This window comes from Rhinolophus hipposideros (assembly GCF_964194185.1).
Source record: "Rhinolophus hipposideros genome assembly, chromosome: 24".
NCBI classification, from domain to species: Eukaryota; Metazoa; Chordata; class Mammalia; order Chiroptera; family Rhinolophidae; genus Rhinolophus; species Rhinolophus hipposideros.
In genome coordinates, this window is record NC_138070.1 from 30,085,158 (window position 1) to 30,101,845 (window position 16,688).

The 16,688-nt window shown below is 41.3% G+C and overlaps 1 protein-coding gene across 4 annotated transcripts in view; it reads right to left on the reverse strand.

Moving 5' to 3' along the window:
• Positions 1-16,688, reverse strand: part of SNX19 (sorting nexin 19) — a 57,250-nt gene that overhangs the window by 2,931 nt on the left and 37,631 nt on the right. For 2 of the 4 annotated variants that reach the window (XM_081036533.1, XM_081036534.1), the window contains exon 11: positions 10,063-16,230. In XM_081036533.1, the coding sequence (XP_080892659.1) occupies positions 16,098-16,230 (133 nt within the window). In that variant the 3' untranslated portion in view covers positions 10,063-16,097. Of the gene's footprint in view, positions 1-10,062; positions 16,231-16,688 lie in introns of those variants that run through there. The other 2 variants (XR_013992448.1, XR_013992447.1) reach the window with 2 other exon arrangements.

Consider the following 16,688-nt stretch of genomic DNA (forward strand, 5'->3'; position numbering starts at 1 on the left):
AAGTCAGCCCACGAAGATTGGTAACCTACTACAGGGGAGAACAATTTAGGGACAGAGTGAAAGCAATTTTGAGCTACACAAGAAAAGGAGAAATGAGAGACATATGAAGTTTTTTCAAAAGTTTTCTTTTTTTCTGTTGTTATTAGTTTTGTTTTTAAGAAAAGAGTTTCAGAAATAAACATAGAGAAGGAACTCAATGAGGCAAACTACTAGTCCAAGGCTTCCTGCTATGAAAGATACTAGATGAGGAAAATTTCTATCACTTGGATAAAACCCACGGAAACCCTAATCTTACAAAGAACTCAGGTCATCCCAGCCCAACAGTGAGCATTCTTCCATATCGAAAACCTCAGTATGTGGAGCTTGCTGAAACCTAAGCTCTTGCCCCAATTCCCTCCAGACTGCTAAAAGGAGGTACATAGTAGATAGGCCTGCTGTTCAAGCATTAAGACCACACCTATCACTACTATATCCACAAATACACACTTATCTCCCCCCTTATCTTTCCAGAAAAGCTTTTGCCCTATAAATGCCATATGCCATTCACAAGCCCACATCTGACCAAGACACACACCTGTACCTGGGGACAACTTCTGTTTCAAATATTAGAGCACCAGCTTTCTCTATCTCATCCAAACAGATCACCAAAAAGGAAACTTTTTGGGTCCTCACCCATATGTAGGATGTACATAGCTGTTTGGAACAGATCTGGTGTTAATTATCCGGTGCTCTATTTTGGAATAAGTGGTTGATTCCAAAGAGGTTTACACTGGAGACTGACCAACCTGCCCCAGGGTTGATATAGAACCAATCTTGGCTCCAGAAACTATTGCATGTCATGTATTGTGCAAACACACACTGGCACAAGGCGTGGACTTCATTCCACAGCAGATGGGACCCTTCTTATGCAGGCCTATCTAAGATAATATATGACCCAAGCATTAAACTGTCTAGAGTTTCCTTCTTTTCCTGAAATGCATTAGTTTTCATTCTCAGACTGAACTTCCTTCCTCCTTTGCTCCTTTACCTGCTTTTGCCTTCTTTCAAATCGTGGCCTGGAGGCTCGATCCAGGTCCCCATAACAGCAGATTTTATCCCTACATGGCCAACACATTGACCTGCAGCTAATCCAGATGTCTTAGATTCATTAGTTTTCATTCTTATTGCAGCTGCCTAGTTTTGATCTGTTGTGTTTGGGAAAATAGTTGCTGCAGCAAATGTGGTGGGGATGATAGCAAACACCTGTATAACAAGGAAGAATTTGCTATCCTTTCTTTTCTTGAAAGAATTTTCCTTGTAGTATCTTAGACATGGCTTAATGAACTATTAGAGAAGGTGTGAAATAAATAATTTTAAATCTTGGACAAAAGGATTTCCAAAATAACTAAAGAAGTCAGCAAGCAGAAGAGAAATCAATCCTTCTCTTCATGGTAATTGCATTTCTTATGAATTTGTGTCTTAGGTAGGGAAGGAGTTGAGAATACTTTCTGCATGCAGATTTTTTTTTCTATTTTCTGATCCCAGTGAGAGAGAGTAGGTGAAGGTCAAGGACTAAGGAGCCTTGGGTATCATTATTTACTTTTTCAATAATTGTTTTAGTTTTCAATTATAGTTGACATACAATATTATTATATTACTTTCAGGTGTACCACATAGTGATTAGACATTTATACAACTTATGAAGTGATCATCCCGATAAATCTAGTACCCACCTGACACCATATACAATTACAATATTATGAACTATATTCCTTATACTCTACTCTACATCCCTATGACTGTTTGTAATTACCAATTTGTACTTCTTAATCCCTTTCCCTTTTTCACTCTCCTCCCAACCCTCCTCCCAGCTGGCGCTCATCAAAATGTTCTCTATATCTATGAGTTTGTTTCTATTTTGTTTATTTTGTTCTTTAGATTCCACATATAAATGAAAGCATATGACATTTGTCTTCCTACGAGTTCAGACAATTAAGTTTGTGAACTTATTGCAACAATGTTGCTAACCTTTTTTGATATCAGAGGGATTATTCATTATGAATTTGTACCAAATGGACAGTTAACCAAGTTTACTATTTGGAAGTGCTGAAAAGGCTGCATGAAAAAGTTAGACGACCTGAACTTTTCACCAACAATTCATGGCTCTTGCATCACGACAATGCAGCAGTTCCCACAGCACTGTCTGTGAGGGAGTTTTTAGCCAGTAAACAAATAACTGTACTGGAACACCCTCCCTACTCAGCTGATCTGACCCCCAATGACTTCTTTTTTTACCCAAAGATAAAGGAAATATTGAAAGAAGACATTTTGATGACATTTAGGACATCAAGAGTAATGCGACAGCAGCTCTGATGGCCGTTCCAGAAAAGGAGTTCCAAAATTGCTTTGAAGGGTGTACTAGGCGCTGGTATTGGTGCATAACTTCCCAAGGTGAGTACTTTGAAGGTGACCATAGCGATATTCAGCAATGAGTTATGTAGTACTTTTTCTAGGATGAGTTTGCGACCTTAATTGTCAGACCTAATATGTCTGACTTACTCCACTCAGCACAATACTCTCTAAGTCCATCCATGTTGTTGCAGATGGCAAGATTTTGTTTTGAGTAATATTCCATTGTACGTATGTACCATCTGTTCTTTATCCATTATCCATTCATCCATTGATAGACACCCAGGTTGCCTCCATATCTTGGCTATTATAAGTAATGCTGTAATGAACATATGGACACACATGTCTCTTTGATGTAGTGTTTTGAATTTCTTCAGATAAATACCCAGGAGTAGGATTACTGGGTCCTTCTTTGTCTCTTATGATAGCCTTTGTTTTAAAGTCTATTTTGTCTGGTTTAAGTATTGTTACCCCAGATTTTTGTTTTTGTTTCCATTTTCATGAAATCTCTTTTTCCATCCCTTTATTTTCAGTCTCTGTGTGTCTTTTGATCTGAACTGAGCCTCTTATAGGCAGCATATGTAAGGGTCTTGTTTTCTTATTGATTCAGCCACCCTTTTTATTAGAGCATTTAATTCATTTACATTTAAAGTCATTGTTGATAGATGAGAGACCCAAGATGATGGAGTAGATAAACATTGTGTGTGCTTCCTTCCATGAACACAATAAAATTACAACTAAATTATAGAACAGTCAACATGGAGAATCATCTGAAGGCTAGCTGAACATAAGTTTTATAACTAAGGATATAATGAAGCCACATTGAGACTGGTAGGATGGGCAGAGACATGAAATGGGTTGGCCCCAAACCTCCATGTGGCAGTTGAGAATCAGAAGGGATATCTCAGCCACAAAGGTTCCCCCTGGAAAAGTGAGGGACCCCAGGCTCACATCAGTCTCCCCATCTGGAGTCCTGGTACTGAGATGAGGAGACCCCAAATTGGCTGTGAAAAACAGTGCCGGATTCCAACTGTCTGGGTGGGATGGAAAGCTGGGGGAAACCCAGATGTCTTCCTAAGGGACCTGCACACAGAGTCACTCACAGACACTCATCTGGGTTCCAGTAGAGGGACAGTGACTTAGGGGGCCTCAGGGTGAGGGCTGGAAGACAGTTGCCATTTTCCCTGTGAGGAGGCCTCATCCCATGCAGCCAGCAGGTGGACGCCATCTTTCTTGTGTTGAGCCCTCCCACACATGGCTAAATCTGAATCTGATTGGTCTGGTGAGCTCCACTGTTTCATCTTGCTGACTCACTGGGAACCCACCCTAACCAACAGCCCCAATGCCAGAGACACTTTCTCAGCAAGCAGCCTGCCCCACTGCATTGCACACTTTTGTGGAAAACTATCAGAGTCCACAGGCTTCAGGTGGGTGGCAACTAGTCTTGGTGGGCTCTCAGACTTTTGCTGAGTAGCTCCAGGCTCAGCACTGGCACAAAACCTGAATCTACATAATCTGGTAACCCCAACTCTTCCCACTCTACTGACTCCCTGAGACCCTCCCTTACCCAATTTGCCTACCACGTGAGGCTTTATCAGTGGCTGAACCTTAAGGGAGCCAGCAGGTGGCAGCAGACCTTGGGGTGTCCTGGCATTTTAAGGAGCTACTTCAGGCCAGGTACTGGTGGCAGACGTCCTCAATTCACATCATGGCCTCTTCCACGTGACTCCAGGTTTAGCACAGGCAGTAAACAACTGCAGAAGCTTTGTAGCTCCTGCCACCTGCTCACAGGCAGTGGGTGACCTGGGCCTACACTGGAGCCCCTCCCAAAAGGCCCCAGAACCAATATACTTGGGGGTTGACTTCAGACCACAACAGAGCACTGCCCAATTAGTCCCACAAGCAGCACAAGCAAAGGGAACAGGCACGAGAGACCACTGGGACGAATCCCACTCAGTGGGGTAAGCCCCCTGCATAGCAGCCTATAAGCTGTGAACATGGCCAAATCCCACAGCCAATCAGTCTGAAGGTCAATCCCACCCATTGACATGCCAATAATAATCAAGGCTCAAGAAGAATAGGAGGACACACATAACCTACACAAGGGACACTCCTGGAGCACCTAGAGCAGGTGAACAGGGAGACTGTGCTAGGGCCCCACAGGGCACCTACTACATAAGGCCATCAGCCAAGACTTGGAGACATAGTCGATCAACTTAATATGCAGAAACAAATACTGAGAAGCAGCCAAAATGAGGAAACAAAGAAATAGATCTGAAATGAAAGAACAGGAGAAAACTCCAGTAAAAGAACTAAACAAAATGGAGGGAAGCAACCTACCAGAGACAGAGTTCAAAACAATAGCTATAAGGATGCTCAAGGAACTTAGTGAGACCTTCAACAAAGAGATAGCAAGCATAAAAAAGGGTGTATAAACCACAAAAAAAAGAACCAGTCAGAAGTGAAGAATACAATAACTGAAATGAAGAACGCACTAGAAAGAATCACACACTAACTAGATGAAGCAGAGAATCGAATCAGCAATGTGAAAGACAAGGTAGCAGAAAACACCCAATCGGAACAGCAAAAAGAAAAAAAGAATCCAAAAAAAAATGAGGACAATTTAAGAGACCTCTGGGACAACATCAAATATAACAATATTCACATCGTAGGAGTACCAGAAGGAGGAGAGAGAAGGCAAGGGATTGAAAACCCACTTGAAGAAATAATGACTTAAAACTTTCCTAAGCTGGTGAAAGAAACAAACATACAAGTCCAGGAAGTGCAGAGTCCCAAGCAAGATGAACCCAAACAGGCCCATGCCAAGACACATCATAATTAAAATACTAAAAGTTAAAGACAAAGAGAGAATCTAAAAGCAGCAAGAGAAAGGCAACTAGTAACTTATAGGGGAGCTCCCATAAAATTGTCAGCTGATTTTTCAACAGAAACTTTGCAGGCCAGAAGGGATTGGCACAAAATATTCAACATGATGAAAAGCAAGGACCTACAACCAAGATTACTCTACCCAACAAAACTATCAATTTAGAATTGAAGAAAAGATAAAGAGCTTCCCAAATAAGATCTAAAGGAGTTCATCATCAGCAAACCAGTATTACAAGGAATGTTACAAGGACTTCTCTATGATGGAAAAAAAAAGATAAAAATTATGAATAATAAATGGCAATAGCTACATATCAATTACTTTCAATTTAAATGGATTAAATGATCCTCTCAAAAGACACAGGAGGGCTGGATGTATAAAAAACCATGACCCTTACATATGCTGCCTACAAGAGGCTCACTTCAGGTTGAAAGACACTCACAGACAGAAAGTAAAGGGATGGAAAAAGATAGTTCATGAAAATGGAAACAAAAACAAAAATCTGGGGTAACAATACTTAAACCAGACAAAACAGACTTCAAAACAAAGGCTATAACGAAACTAAAAAGGGCCCAGTGAGCCCATTTCAGGTTATTTATCTGAAGAAACCCAAATGCTACTTCGAGGGAACATGTGCATCCATATGTTCATTGCAGCATTGTTTACAATGGCCAACAGGTGGAGGCAGCCTGGATGTCCATTGATAGAATAATGGATAAATAGGAGGTGGTACATATCTACAGTGGAATATTGCTTGACCATGGAAGAGAATGGGTTCTTGCCATTTGTGGCAGCATGGATAGACCTGGACGGTATTGTGCTGAGTGGTGTGTCAGAAAGACAGATGTAATGTGATTTCACTTATACAAGGAATCTAAAGAACAAAACAAACAAAACAGAAAGAAAGTCATAAATACAGAAAACATTTTGATGGCTGCCAGATGGGAGGAGTGTTAGGGGTGAGGGTGAAAAAAGGGGAAGGGATTAAGAGTACAAATATGTTATTAAAGTAGTTATAGGGATGTAGGGTGTAGCATAAGGAATATAGTCAACATGCGTACTACATTTGTTTGGATGATAGATGGGAATGGGTTGAGGGCAGGGTGAAAAAGGTGAAGAGATTAAAAAGTACACAGTGGTAGTTACAAAATACTCATGGGAATGTAAAGTAAAGCACAGGGAATATAGTCAATAACATGGCAACAACTATTTATAGTGCCAGGTGGGTACTAATCAGGGGAGGTCTTGTCTTAAATTACATACATGTCTAAGCACTGTACTATATACCTGAAATTAATATAAAATAATATTGAATTTCAACTGTAATTGAATAATTTTAAAAGGGTAAAATGTGAAGGGGAATAAGAGGTCTAAATTTCCAGGTATAAAACAAATAAGTCATGGGGATATAATATGTAGCATAGGGAATACAGTCAATAATATTATGATAACAGTACAGTGTCAGATGGTTGCTAGACATATCATGATGATCATTTCTTTATGTGTATAAATGTTGAATAACTATGGTGTACCCCTAATATAATATTGTATTTTACCTATATTTTTAATAAATTTTTTTCAAAAATAAAGTAATTGTTGATAGATATGTACTTATTGCCATTTTATTATTCATATTTCTGATATTTTTTTCCTTCTTCTTAAAGAATTCCCTTTAACATTTCTTGTAATACTGGTTTGATAAACTCCTGTAGCATTTTGTCTGGGAAGCTCTTTATCTGTCCTTTGATTCCAAATGATAGCTTTGCTGGGTAGACTAGCCTTGGTTGTAGGTCCTTGCTTCTCATCACTTTGAATATTTTCTGTCAGTCCCTTCTGATCTGCAAAATTTCTGTTGAGAAATCAACTGACAGTCTTTTGGGAGCTCCTTTGTATGAACTAACTGCTTTTCTCTTGCTGCATTTAAGATTCTCTGTCTTTAAACTTTAGCATTTTAATTACGATGAGTCTTGGTGTGGGCCTGTTTGGATTCATCTTGTTTGGGATTCTGCTCTTCTTGGTCTCGTATGTCTATTTCATCGACTTGATTCTTTGTTTCATCTTACCTACTGTTGATTCCTGCTAATGTATTTTTTACTTCAGTTATTGTATTCTTCATTTCTGAATGGTTCTTTGTGATGTTTTCTATCTTCGTTTTTATGTTTCCTATCTCTTTGTCAAAAGTTCTCACTGAATTCATTTACTCTTACATTCACTGGGCATCCTTATAACCAATGTTTTGAACTCTGCATCTGGTAAAGTGCTAGTGTACATTTTGTTTAGTTCTTTTTCCTGAGCTTTGTTCTGTTCTTTCATTTGGGCATGTTCCTTTGTCTCTCCATTTTGGTTGCCTCTCTGTGTTTGCTTTTGTTTAGTATGTAGGGCTGCTATGTTTCCTGGTCTTAGTAGAGTGGCCTTATGTAGTAGGTCTTCTGTAAGGCCCAGTGGTGCAGTCTCCCTGGTCACCTGAGCAAGGAGCTCCAGCTGTATCCCTTACGTGAATTGTGTGTTCCCTTCTATTATAGTTGAGCTTTGGTGCCTGTTGGCATGTTTATGGGAGGGAATGTTCTTTGGGCTGATTGGTTGTGAGAAATGACTGTGACTACAGTGGAGGAGACGTTGTGCAGGAGCTGACCTTAAGAAGCAGGATTCATTTTAGCAGCGCTCTGATGCCTGCCCAGTCTACCCTTTGGGTGTGTCATCTGTGGAGGCAGGTGGGTGGTCCTCCGGCTGGGTCTGAAGCCATCCACCTGGTGTGTCGTCCCTGCAGCCTCCTGGAAGAGGCTCCACCCCAGGCCAAGTTCAGCCACAGCTTATCCCTACCTGGGGCCACCTGGCATGAGCCACAAAGTAATCTTAGGTAGCAGCCACCTGTGCTGGGCTTGGAGGTACCTGAAAGAGGCCAAGCCATGAAAGAAGGGTGGCTGCTGCTAGTGCTGGATTTAGGACCATTTAGCAAGAGATATGGAGCACATCAAGGCCAAGTGCTGCTCATTTAGGTTTTGTGAACCTTTGACCTATCTTAGGGAAGTCTGCAGCATGAGCCAAGACATGCTGTTTGGATGGAAAGCCACTGGAATGGCTTGAGTGGGCCCACCAGTTGGCTGGGGCAGGGTTCCAGAGAATCACCAGGGTGGGACAAAGGTATGGTGTTAGTCAGGTTGATGAAGACTCAAATATGGCTCCTTGCGTCAGCACACTGGGAGCAGGGAGGGCTCAACAAAGAAACAATGGATTCTGCCAGAACTTTTTTCTGTAAGAAAGCTGCCCCTTCAGCCCTCACCCTGACTCCAGACAACTTAGTTCCTCCCTGTATGTCCCTGGAGCCTTTTGAGCTGCTGCCCCATCTCTGGAGCTCAGAGCAAGTCAGTCCACCAGAAAGTAAGTCCATGTTGGGGGCCCTTTAAGAGAAAAGCCTGGGACTCCTGCTGCTGTCTCACTCAGCCACAATCTCTGCTGGTTTTCACAGCAGTTGTGGGGACTTCTCTTCCCGGCACTGAGACCTTGGAATTGGGAGCCTCATACAGAGCTGGGACCCCTCACTTCTCCAGGGGCACTTCCACAGATGAGATATTCCTCCCAATTTTTAACTGCCAGACACAGGTGTGGGACCAGCCCCTTCAGTGTCTCCACCCTTCCCACCCGTCTCAAAGTGGCTTCTTCTGTATGTCCTTAGTTGTAGGACTTCTGTTCAGCTAGACTTCAGGAAATTCTTAATGACTATCCTATTATTCTATAGTTAGCTGTAATTTTGATGTGGTCATGAGAGGAGGCAAGCAGAGCATTTATCAACTTCACCATCTTGACCAGAAATCTACGTTGGGTATTTTTGTGACTGAATAATTTTAAAAACCATTTTGAAATCAGGACCAATTTTCTTTAAAAGCATACAACTTTACAACCTTATGGTCCACCTACTTATGACTGCAAACAGTACTGTTATAAATCTGTGAATTTTGGCATAGGAAGTATAAAAACAAACTTCTTTCATTTGACATTTGATATTGAATAGAGATATATGGTCCTAAAAATATTTGTCTCCCCCTCATCCCTCTCTAAACTTTTTGTCTCTAGCAAATTCTTTTTACTAAATTTATTCACATATTTTACCTCCTCAAAGTTAATAAGCATTATCTTTAATTAAATGAGTTTCAGTATTTATTTTGTGCCTACTATACAACTATATTGAAGAAACAAGAATATAATGGTAATAAGAGATACAAGACATGTTCCCTGCCCTGAAAGAATTGTACTAACTCAAGACTTCATATATATGCACACTGATCTGAGAGGCAGTGTAAATAACTCAGAGGAAGGAGACAGTTTTAACTGGCACAATCAGATAAAGCTTCATGGAGAAGATGGAACTTGAATTGGCCTTGACAGATAGAGGGTGTCCACCTGTGCACAGCTAGAGGAAGGAAGGTGCAAAGAAGAGTATGGGCCAAAGGATAGAAGCAGGAAAGAGCAGATAGAGCAAGCCCCTAGATTTCTGTGAAACCATATCCATAATAATTGTCACCAAGTAAAAGTCCTACTGCCAATCAAGCCCACGTGATTACATTTCGTAGAGACATATGAAGCCTTAATGAAAGGTGCCCTCGCTATTCTTGAAAGAACTATTGCATTCATAGATTAATAGATGTAAACTTTTGACACAACCACATAAAACTGGAAAGGAACTGGCTTTCCATCACTTTGCTCAATTTGGATTCCATGCGAGTTATTTGTAAAGGCTATAAACATAAAGGGGATTTTTTTTCTTAATAAGGTCTATGAAATGCAAACATTTTGCTAAATAACATTTAATCTTTTCAATAGGTACAGGGGCAGGATGATTCTTTAAGATGGACACAGGCAAAAGGGCTGTTTACCCAGGTTTACAGATCACCAAATTCAATTCAATTTAGTTCAGAGAAGTCATAGCTTCTAAAGACATGTTAGTGGCTTTATTGGCAATTGCAGACTTTTCTGTTTATCTAGCTTGGTCTTTACCCTCATGGATTAATCCAAGTATCTGGGAGTAATTATTACCAATTCTCCATTGCTCATAATAACAGGAGGCAACAGTGACATGGAACATAAGGGAAAGGGGGGAAAAGTCAAAGTGTGGATTTATATATAAGCCCCAAACTTACATTCTTAATAAAAATTAGCTTCCATTTTCTAAACAGACACTGACTGGTGACAAAGAGGTCTGTTTTGGGTCAAAATGAGTAGATAATGTAACTTCAAGAAATGTTTTCTAAGTTTGCATCTTGATAGTATTTTTTTAAAAAATGTTCCCTTCCAACCTTCCACATCCCTACAGCAGTGCCTGCAGGTAAGGTTTGAAGAATCAGGATATGTAGAGAAACCAGATTTTGTCATATTGGTGAAGAAACATCAAAGCCAGTAGATCTTTGTTTCATCACATGCTTGCTTTCACTTCCAAGAAAGCAGAGTTCAAATGTACTTTCAGACCAGAAACAGGTGAGAAGTGATAGGGAGGCACTAAGAAGGGTCACAAATCTGAGGACAGCACAGTGTATCTGCCAAGGTGACTGCTGGTGCCCAAATTTCCTCCACCTCTTCAGAGCTGTTCAGTTTCAAACCCTGTTGCTATTGGGGCACAGCAGGAAAAAATTTTGATGACTTTTCACTTATTTCTTTTGTCTTTTCACTTATTGTCTCTTTTTGTTTCTTAGACCAGCCACTGTTGTCTTTGTGTAATAAAAAATATCAGACAAGTCTTAGGATGTGGAAGTAATATGTGTTGCAGTTTCTCCTCATTGGCTCTCTCCTAAGAGATACTATTTTGTTTGTAGCAGCATGTCTCATTCTTTATACCACAAAGAAGTGATGGAGGTTTGCTAGCTGAAATTCACCCTTCAATGGTTTCATTCTCTTGTTTGCAAAGGCAGTACAATCAACTGTTGCCCTGTGATTTCTGGCACTCCCAATGGAAAGGAAACAGCAGTGCCAAGTTATGGCAGGGCTTGCCCAGTTGGGCCTTCCACTACAAAGGCATCATGGTTTCCTTTCCTCCCCAATTACCACTCCTTCCCTGGTTCCCATTTCCATTTGTATCCAGCAGGATTGGCTAACCTTCCTTTCCTCATCCTGGGAAAACACATCTAGCTGCAGTGCAAAGAAAGACTGGAATAAACAGGTCGAAGGGGGCTGTGGAACTTAAGGCTTGCCAGAGGACAGCTTGGCTGAATGGGTACCTGAAGTAAGGCATCTCCAATTGCTCCCAGACAGAAGAGGGCTGGGCTCATGTCATTGACATTTCTGGAGCACAGTACTTGTACTTTATGAAGCTTGTTCTTATATTCCATTCCATTCTCAAAGTGGTTGAAATGTATTTGTCCCTTTTTCAGAGAGAAATTTAACTGTCAACGAAGCTAAGTTAACTGACCACATCCTCACAGCCCATGAAGTGGCACAGCAAGGATTTCAATCAACTCTCAATTATCTCAAGTTCATTTTACTTTATAGACCCCTGAAGCCAACTTATCTATAAGAAACAGTGGGAACAGACTTGAAGAAATTAAAGGGTCAGAATGTGACTAAGACAGCAGTCAAATCCACAGGTGTAGGACTGAGCTATTTACATGTATGATCATCCCTACCTTGTTTCCCATAAGCTCCTAAAAGCTGTCAACCTTGAAGAAAAATCCTCTTCAGGAATATTCTTCAACGATTTCCACTGTGTAGAGGTGAAACAATCCCAGGCTCCTTAGCACGCCAAGCCAGACAGAGCCCCTCCCCTCTGACTCCACGCAGCTTTCCAGCCTCTCTTGCGCTCTCTTGCTTATGCTGTTCCTACTGTGCTCTGCCACTTGCAGCTCTCCATGTCTTTTTTTGTTTTTAAATTTCTTGATTATAATATACATAACATAAAATTTACCATCTTAACCATTTTCCAGTGTACAGTTCAGCAGTGTTATGTATACTTACACTGTTGTATCTCCAGAACTTTTTCCTCTTGCAATCAAAACTCTGTACCCGTTACAAAACTACTCCCCATTCTCCCTCCCTTTAACCTCCCACAACCACCATTCTACCTGTTTCTGAGTTTGACAATTCTAGGTACCTCAGGCAAGTGGAACCATCCAAAGTCTTTTTGTGACTATTTTCTGTCTTTACAAACATTGCTCATTGTTTCCTCCATCTGGATATCCTCCCCATGCTTTCACTGGCTACTTATTAATCCTGTAGGAATCAATTTAGGTATTATCTCAGGCTTTCCACGGTCCCCCAATCTCAATGAAGTGCCCTTCCTATATATTTAGTAGTGCATTAATCACACCCACTTGGAGTTGTCCATGTTCTAACCCCTTGATAAAGTGGTGCAAAGCAGCATTCTCCTCGGCATACACCTGGTAGCTTGTTAAACATGTAGCACACTAGGACTTGAACAAGATCCCACGGTAATCACATGCACACTCAATTTTGATTAAGTACTGTTCTCCCTAGACCAAGCAATTTGCAAACCACTCGTGAGCCAAATCTGGTCCGCTGCCTGTTTTTGTAGTTTTATTGGAACACAGCCAATCATTTGGATATGTATTGTTTCTGCTTTTACACTACAATGGAAGAGCTGAGTAGTTGCAAGAGACCACCATATGGCCATAAAGCCTAAAATATTTATTCTCTGGTCCTTTATCAGAAGTGTGCTGGCTCATCTACTAGACTATGGGCTTCTTAAAAGTGAAAACCTGGTCTCATTTAGTTTTGTTAGAAGAAAGACAGGTTAGTATAATGGTTATGACGTAGGCTTGAGGGTAGACTTAATAAGATTTACAGCTGGCTCTGCCACTTCCTTGCAAGTGACTGTGGGCAAGTCATACCCTCTCTGTGCCTCGTGGCTCATGTATAAATGGGGACATAGAACCTACCTTACAGGGTTGATGTGTGGGTTACCATATGTGAATTGCTTTAAGTGGCACCTTGGGCAGACTTTACCTCCTATCTAGTACCAGGTATTTTTGAGTTATCTATCATGGGGGATTTGATGATGCTGGCAGAATGACCCCTGTAACAGACACTGTCTATTAACATCCATCCATTCTCTGATTCTTCCTTGCTAACATCTAATGATTTTTTTAGGTAAGTAACCTTCCTGGAGGGTGACCTTCTCTCTTGGGGGGTAAGTACTATTGCAAGTCAATCATAATGCCATTCTCAATGTCAGTGGATTGGCTTATGGGAGGGCAGTTCTGGCCAATGAGTCATAATTTTCTTGATGGATTTCTGGGAAAATGTTTCCTCATTCTTTAAAAGAAAAAAATCAAAGAGATGCCCCTATTCTCTCACAGATATTGTTTTGTATGAATGTGATGCCTCAAACTGAAGCAACAATAAAGGGAGATTGTCTGAGAACACTTACATGTTTACAATAGCAGAGCAGAAAGATGGAAAAAATCTGGGCCCTTTATGAGGTTGGAGTTGCTGAATCCATCAACCCCTGAGGCTTACCTACTCAGGTACTAATTTAATGAAAGAAAATAAATTTTCCTAGTTTAATTTCAGTCCAAAGCTTCCTAACTCCTATTACCATGGACAATGTTTACACATATTTTTACTCCACCCAGGACCTAACAACTGTTGTTGGGTGCGATGAGGAAAGAAAGAGCAGTGGTTGGAAAACGAATGGACTGGGTAGGACCAAAGGAAAAAAAAAAAAAAAAGATAAAAAATGTTCTGGGTCACTGCAGGCCCAATTTTTCATTGCCTTTTATCACTCTCAGCTGGGAGTATCTTTTCTTGATAGCAATGGCTCTCTTCCAAATGCAGATCTCCCTTGTTGTCTGAACTTGTTAGCCAAGTAACAAGTTGGCAGGTTGTTTCAAAGCCAGATGGGTTTTGATGATTTCCTTGGCGATATCCATTATTTCCCCTCTGGGTAGATGGAGGGTATGAGGACACCTTATCTTTTGGGGGCAGAGACTATGGGTGGGGTTTCTTATATAACATGAAATACAAGGAAGTTTTCTTTTGGGTTGGAAGTATCAACAGATTCCTTAAAATTTATAGCTACAGGAATTTTTGGTGTGTCAACATACATACTGGTTTTATACCACTTCTGAGCCAGAACTAGTAGCAGACATTCAAAGCATAATAGGTGGCTAAGTATGGGGAGAGAAGGTAGCAGAAAACAGGACTCCACCTGTCCTGCAGAGCACCTTGGCCCTAGAGGAAGCAGGTAAAGGGTCAGCTCCAGTAAGTCAGCTGGATCTCTGCAGTTCCACACCCCAGCAAACACTCCCCAAAGACAGGCATGCTGAGATCCTTCTGCCTTGAGGGTCTAAGGTGGGAAGATGCTTGTAGAACTTTGGAGTCATAAAGTCACTGTAACAATCAAATTTTGAAGATAGAAGGGTCCAAGAGACAATATTTCTTTCATCTCCTCACCTTTAGGCAGTAACAACATATCTAAAGCCTCTCAATTGCAGCCGCACACATTTTCTGGTTAAAAGTCTGGGGGTGGGGGTGGGGATGGATAAAAAGATTTCAGGACTTTCTTCCATAAACCACTTTAATGATGTGCCCATCAACTACTTCAGGGCCTCAGAGAAAGTTGACGCTTGTTCTAGACTCACTTGTTCTTATCAGGTTAACCCCAAGCCCCTCTTCTAAATGGGAAGATCCATAATTCAGTGAAAGCAGGCTCTAACAGGGGAGTGCTAAAGCATGAGGGGTAAGCAAAGGTCTTGCAGTGATACCCTTTAAACCTTTTTTGTCAGCTCATATTCACATGCATTTAATGTGCAGCATTTCCTCGTGACTTTCCCTCTGCCTCCTTCTCTACCAACACTTTATCCTAATTGTTCCATTTTCTGATAGACACTGCAGCCTGACACCGTACCTCTGACTTCATTACTGGTGTTCCTAAAGACTAACTAGATCCTTAAGGAATAGGAAGTAAAAAGCTTTATGGGGACAATCAATTCCTTGCAAGTTTGCCTATATTATTGGTTCCGATTAAAAGTTCCCCACCCGACTTGTGAAGAGAGAACCCTGTCATTCCTGGGGTTCCTATTCTTTGTGCATTCTCAGCCATGGTGCAAGTATTTCCCTTCCCTTTGGAAGCACTGAGTTGAACATGCAAATTGTCATATGATTTTGTTGAAGGAAGACAGAGAGAAGGTCACAAAGGCCAAAACTCAATTGTTCTTGGGGGAGGGGTTGTGAAGAAAGCTAATTAAATAAAATCTGTGAGGCAACTCTCTTTCAGAAAAGGCTATGGAGGGTTGGGTGGATGAACCAGCAGCCTTGGCAGTCTGCTTTGAAGTCTTCTGGACAGGAAAAGTGTAGCCACCCAGGGAAGCAGGCTTCAATGATATCCTTCATAAGTCTGATGTGCTAGAAAACAGCCAAAGAGCAAGAAGTCCTTTGAGAAATGTGTCCCTCCCTCTTCTGGAATTGTTGGGAACCTAGATAGGACCCAGGGGTTTGGCTTTCAAGAGCAGTCCTGAATGAATTTTCCGTTTCCTGGTGGGAACAGAGAGCTCAGAAGATTGTCTTCTTCTCCAAGGAAATCTGGCTATCTTTTTTCTCTTGATTTACCTAGAGTTTGTGTGTTGGTAGATTAGGTACATGCATGCACAGGGCCAGGCTATCAGCAAACAATCTTATGGGAAACGGGCTCATTCCTCTACTTCACAGATTCCTTTTTCAAAGGAAACAAGATCTACCCACCAGCAACACTAACCACCACAAAAAAAGTACGGCAATGGACATGCGTGCAATTGGTACATATATTCTCCCATCACCTGACTGGTCTCGGAGTGGCAGAGTAACTCCTTTTCAAACCTTCGAAGAATGGGTGAGTAACCTATGGCTAAAGGGAGACACCCATCCTCTTGGGGTTGTCTGGGGTATCTGAGGCAGAGGTGGTTGTGGCAGACTCCTCAACTGCAGCACTGAGATCCAAGAATTCCAGGATGATGTCCCAAAGGCAGTAAATCAAATGCCTGAAACAAATGGGCACAACTTAGAGGAAGGTGTGGCTCACTCAGGAGACACCAGATTCTGTTTACGGCATTTATTTTCCCTCCCCACCCCCCAACTACAGATATAGCTTGATGAAGCCACTGACATGACACACATTTGTTGAACTAAAAAAGGCTATGATCCCAGTGAAGGTACAAATAGTACTTGAGACTAGATTTTAGAAAATTCTGTATTTGTTTATACAGCTATGTTAGCACATTGCCACTGCTCCGAAGAACTGTGAGGGAGAGAAAATCCCTGTGATATCAACTTACTAAGAATTTTCAGAGCTTCTGACTACTGCTGTTTCTCATGACTATAGATGTACAGGTTACCTTACAGACAATGAGGCAAAGGCCAGGATCCTTGAGGAGTGGGAGCTGGTAGATGCCGTCTGCTTTGGGACAGGGTTTGAGAGAAGAGTGGAAGTGCTCAGTAC